The 6,000-nt window shown below is 46.8% G+C and overlaps 1 protein-coding gene across 1 annotated transcript in view; it reads left to right on the top strand.

Moving 5' to 3' along the window:
• The first annotated feature begins 2,585 nt into the window (after window positions 1-2,585).
• Window positions 2,586-6,000, top strand: part of LOC122380613 (neuroendocrine convertase 2-like) — a 32,692-nt gene continuing 29,277 nt past the window's right edge. The window contains exon 1 of the mRNA XM_043363917.1: window positions 2,586-2,864. Within this exon, the coding sequence (XP_043219852.1) occupies window positions 2,676-2,864 (189 nt within the window). The 5' untranslated portion in view covers window positions 2,586-2,675. The remainder of the gene's footprint in view (window positions 2,865-6,000) is intronic.

Below are 6,000 nucleotides of genomic sequence, written 5' to 3'. Positions count from 1 at the left end.
ACGCAAGATGTTTTTTTTTTTGCAGGCGGCAGACACAGTGAAGTGTAAACAATGTGGTGAAATGTCCAACGAAATTGATTGAGTGTTACGGAGGAATTAAACGTGCATACCATGTATCCTCGTACTGCGGAATGCCGCTAGCGTTGACATTTCAATGACTGAAATGTATTGACCCATTCATGACTGGGGGAGGAGGCTCTACATTTACAAGGCCACTCCTCTCACGTCTTTCTGCAATATCTTCAAAACCGCTCAACGTATCGGTGTGAAACTTCCATTATTCTCGACTACATCAACTTGACACCCTGGGTCCAAAAGAAATTCGTAGCTCATGGACCGGCCGGAGATGTCACCAGAGTGAGGTCATGCTCGGCCGATTTCGATGCAAATCGCTCTCAACAGCCCATCTTTTTAGCTTAGCACCTTTATTTGTTTGAGATGACACAGAATACACACATTTCTGACAAAAACGATATTCCGTGACGAACCTTCTTTACGACTAATAAAGCTACATGGCTAAGTGGAGAAGACATGGCATTCAACATAAGTTTGACTTGAAAGTTGAAACGCATGATTGTTTGCCGTTGCTTGGATACGCTGTCTTCTTGGGCTTCCCGTAATGACGTATAGCTGCTTTTTCTTGATACCCCAAATCGGTGTCAAGTTGGGCGTTAGCGCCACGTCAGGTACGTATGTATTCCTGTTGCGTATTCGCCCCTGCCAATGATCAGTTAGGTATATTGCAAACGCTTTATCGGCCGCTATTCCTAAGGATGAGCCTTAGTTGCATGTTTTACAACGGCCTGATTGGCTGTGATCCTAATTTTCCGCCTGATTTGGTACCCATGCTATTCTCGTTCAATGACCATTTAGTCTCTGGTTCGTTAAATGCTCAAGCCCGCATGTCCAATTCGTCTTGTGATTATACGAACGTCGTATCCATTCAGGGACAAGTGTGATGGTCTTTATAACGAGCAGGTTCCGTATTCCTTTACAAATAGTTATAAAATATTCCTGCGAAAAGGCTCAGCTAAAATCTGTTCGTACTTCGTTTCGTTACTTGATATGCCTACATGCTTGTATGATTGCATGATTGCATGAGTATTGAGTATAATACCTAGAGTGGTATTACAATCATGCTTCATTACCGCAAATAGAAGGAAATCGATGTTGGGTACCTAAGAAGTATCACCACATGTCAGCTAATGCCGATTTGGACGAGCCCGCAGCCACAGGTGGTCCCAGCCGTGGATAAGAAGGGAGATAACCCCCAAAGGATTATGTTTATATGTCGTCGAACTGCAAAGTTTTGCATGGTAATTCCATCAGTAATGATAGCTCAGTGAAGTTTGATGACCTTTCGAATCCATCATTCTATCTCATCGCAGCGGATGCCGTTTCAAGTGCGGTGGAAAACCGAGCAACAAGACGCGTAAAATTAGGAAATGGAGATCTTGCATGATGTCGGATAAGAAATAGACAGAATCGATGCATTTAAATGACGCAGATTTCTGTTAATGCATACATAATGCGACTTTGGCGACGGTCCATCGGAAACCGCATACCTACGTGATGAAGTGCGGGGAGCCGGGTCTCCGGGCTGGCTCAGCGCGGCCGGTCATCACCCGGCGCCCTTTGGGGAGCGGCAGCTGCGCCGGCCGTCGCCGATTGACATTCATGCCCAGCCCTGGAAGTGCCATAGCGCCGGGCCGTCGGAGCTTAGTTTCCACTTTCCAGAGTCGTTAAATTTTGGCGAGCGCTGCTTTGGGAATTGGGACCTAATAGCATGGTCCTGAATCTGGGCTGTCACATGAAATTATTTTTTGTCGCATTTAAATTTATAAAGGCAGCCCAATCTTCGAGACAATGTAATAGATAATGATTGAAAAACGGAAACTTTAAGTGACTCAACCAGACTTTGAATGACAAGTAAAGGGCAAGACGCATCTGAAATGATGTTGCGCAGATTACGACACAGTGATTCCGAATCTCTCTCATAGCTACTTTGGGAACCTGCGAATATTCTTGCCTATCCATATTTTGCCCACTGTGTTGAATAGCTGAAGAGGTCTGTAACCTCGTGTTTTACGAATGCCCTTAATAAGAGCTACATTGCCGGCTGCCCTTGAATTTCTGACTAATAACACAATGAAAACTGTGATGGGAGAAATTGTACCTCCATATGCCCCCACGAATTGGGATAATGCACGTAAATGAACATAATAGCCGGCATGATCGTCAGATATCGTATCCCATCATGTCTGGTGATTCTCGACCGATTCTAAATGAATGCAACCGATATCTGTCATCATTCTATCCCTGCGCCGTCGGGCCGAGCCTGGTGGAGGCCGGTGTCGTACCTCCAGCCCGGCGGCGCTCGCCATCCCCGTCTGTCTCCTTCTGCGTCTCCCCGCGCGGCGTGTCCCGTTTCTCTGCGTCTCATTAGGGTGACCTGTTGCGGTCGCGTCCGGCACCCTGAGGTCGCCGACGGCCGGCGCGCCGCCGGCGGCGCGCAGTTCGATCGGTGTGACGTCATGTGTGACGTCACGACCCGTTCGGCGCGGCGCGGATCCATAGCCGGCGGCGGCAGAACGGAGTGGGGCGCGGCGCCATCTTCCTGTGTCGGCGGCCGGCCGTGTGAGACCGTGTCCGCCCGGCCCGCAGAGAAGGCGGCCATGGTGCGGCGGCGAGCCGCCTGCGCGCCGCTGGCCGGCCTGCTGCTCACCATACTGCTGGGCCCGCCGGCCGTCCAGCCGGCCAAGGAGGTGTTCACAAACACCTTCTACGTGCAGCTCAAGGGGCCGCACGGCGCCGACAAGGCACACGAGATCGCCAAACGTTCCGGATTCGAAAACCTCGGCTCGGTGAGTGCTGCGATAGTGGTGGGAGTGGTATTGGGTGTCCTACCACCGCCATATGCTGTCGCCCGCATCCCCGCGGTCTCCCCCAAGCGCTAGAGCACCAGGGCCTGAGGGTAGCAAAGGTCGTAAAGCCAATAACAGTGACAGCTGTGTGGCTTCTATAACGAAACTGGTGGGCTGTGATCCTTATAGAGTCCTTAGAAACGCGGAGTGGTAGTTTGATCGTTCATCCACAACAATGCCAAACTTTTTTCTTTTCAAAATACAGCAATTTGTAGGCATTTGAGCATTTTGCAAACGTCAATGGCCTTCACTATTCGGCTGTCAATTGGCATCTCTATCAAAGTGCTATAAGCAGTTCGTAGAAATTTTCGTCGCGCGTAATGTATCTAATTATGGTTTATCATTGGTGACTTTTATCTAATGTTCTTTGAATATGGGGGTGCGAACTGCAATTACCCTGGAATAGTCGCAATATGCAAAGTTGAACTTGCGCAAAACAATGAAATGCTGAAACATGAAATGTGGTGAAGCAGTGAATTGCAAATGGGATAGATTTGCTCAATGACTTAGCTGATGATGCTTACCAAAAGCCAAGTGTGCTGGAGAAAGAGCATTGGCTTTTTCATAAATAGGTATAAAGATAACCGCATGTAGGTAACTCAGAGTCTTCATGATTGAAGACGCAGCATCTGTAATGCTCTAAACAAAACTCACTGCTTGTGTCAAAAAGGATCGGTTCATCTTGTCCCAACATATTATCTGATGCTGCATTACCTACGTCCAAAACCAAGAATCTTTTCAGATAAATCGAAAATGTGGCGCATATGCGGCATGCATTGTGCATCGTGCTTAGGATGATAAGAATGGTTCGGGACCGGAATAGTTTTCAACTACTGTACCATTATGAGTTGGGATGCTTGCCATTTATTTGAAATAAAGAATGTTACCTAATATTTGTATTTCTTTCCTGATACCCCATGCTTAAACGATAAAAATAGTAGGTAATTAAAAATGCCAAAGTTTTGCAATCAGTCTCATTCCAAGTCATCCACCACGCTATAGCCAGAAAATATGGCAATTACCTACAGCGAGGTAATGCAAAGCTACACATTTTCAGATGAACCAATGGGATTGCTCGGTATCTATTACAGTGCTTCGGCCTCACTAGTGCCACTGTACACTGACAACCAAAACGATTCTCTATTCCCTTTGATCATGGTGTGTCATGCTCCTATAACTCTGCCGTTCTCCTGGCGGAATGCCCTTAAGATACTCAAATGATTCCTCAAATGATTCCTTTTAAGCATATCATGGGTTTTGGTCTAAAACAACACCCTGATCATTTTCTTCAAACATACCCAAACTACACCCTCATTCTTTAAATACCTCCCTTGAATTTTTCTAATATACCCTAGTGTACAGTCTCTGCCGCTATTGTCAGATACCGTACCTGTGCCGCTCGGCGCCTCCGGCGGTGACCGGTCGGCGGGCCGGGACTGGCCGGCCGGGCGGGCGAGGAGGACGGGCAGTCGCTCCCTGGACGTGTTGCTGACCACTAATACAGCACCGAACGCGGTGCCGTCTTCGCTGAGTGCGTGTGGGCGGTGCGACGACATAACAGGCAGCTATAAGCTTGTTTTGACGCGCGGTATGGGCAGCTATAACCAGTCGCGGCGCAAGTGCGTTTGAGCCAGGTGATTCGCAACCGCCACCCAATCAGCATACTGCAATCCAGTGCCGGCAGTGATGTACATGACACGTGATCAGACAGCTGAGCCGAAAGCGCGCCAATTTTCAAAGGGTTTGAGCGCGCCAGTTGAGTTTGAGCGTGCAGTGGAGAAAGACGGTTGTGCTCAGCGCGGGTGATAGCGGGTGTGTAGTGTGTGCATTGATCATTCGAGCAAAGGACGTCGTGGAGGACATCGAAAGCACAGCTGTGGAACCCAGAAAAGACGAAACCTGCACGACAACGACTTTTCGGCGTGCCGGAAACCGGAAAATTCACCCAAGAGACCCCTGGTGGGCGTGTTTGCCCGCACCCGGTGTAGATCTGCATGACTATTTTACGGTCAGCGCCCGGACCCGAGCAGTGCGCAGTATCTGGTCCTATTATCCCTTTTACAGGGTCCGGCATATAAGTTTTGTCTTGTAAAAATGTGTCGTGTAAGCTGCTAGGTGAAAGTCAGCAATTGTTACAGGATATGCAATGCTCTAATGACATCTCTTTGGTAATGAACAGTTATTTAACATACACGCCATTTTTGCGTTGCTGAAACCACCGTTGATTTTCGTGTTTTATAACCGAACTATATAGATATTAAATATCCATTCATGATGATCTCAGATTTACTTATCCAAAGTTGCGTCTTATCGGAAGAGAAACGGTGAAGCTATGTCCATGCTGTTGTCACCAATGTAAAACATGAATAATAATAAAAGACCAAATGTCTGTGAGTTTTGGATGTGTTACGATATATAAAGGGAGATCGGACGAGGGAGCTGAGAGTAATGAGACAGTTTCTGAGCAAGTTCTACGACGAATATACCTAGGGCACTATTATTTTCCTTTCTGGGTTTATGTGGGGTTTAATGCAAGAATACATTGAGATCAGTGATGGAAATCACAGAATAATACGGGAGTATTAAGTGGTATAATGCGAGTATAGTTTGCAAAATATTCCCCTTATACGCTTAGAAGGAATACTAGAGGTTTCGATGTAAGGGTATTTTGGTAGGTTAAAAGGAGTGTACTGTGGGTATCGCAGGGAGTAGAACAGGAATCATATTCCTTTCCTCTTCGGTACTTACTAGGGTATATTAGAAGAATTCAAGGGAGCTATTTAAAGAACAAGGGTATAGTTTGGGTATATTCGAAGAAATGATCAGGGTGTTGTTTTAGACCAAAACCCCTAATATACTTAAAAGGAATCAAAAAGGTTTCAGTGTAGGGTATATTAGAAGAATTTCAGAGCGATATTCAAAGAAAGTGTATTTGGGATATATTCGGAGAATTGATCAGGGTGTTGTTTTAGACCAATTCCCCTAATATGCTTAAAAGGAATCAAAAAAGCTCTCAGTGTAGGATGCAGTGGCGTCAGGGGCGAATGTCCTCTCCATAGCAACGTCCGAACTCCTA

This window comes from Amphibalanus amphitrite, unplaced genomic scaffold (genome assembly GCF_019059575.1).
Source record: "Amphibalanus amphitrite isolate SeventyFive unplaced genomic scaffold, NRLGWU_Aamphi_draft 000102F_arrow, whole genome shotgun sequence".
NCBI classification, from domain to species: domain Eukaryota; kingdom Metazoa; phylum Arthropoda; class Thecostraca; order Balanomorpha; family Balanidae; genus Amphibalanus; species Amphibalanus amphitrite.
The sequence above is the reverse complement of the archived record's forward strand: the minus strand, read 5'-3'. Positions and strand labels throughout refer to the sequence as shown.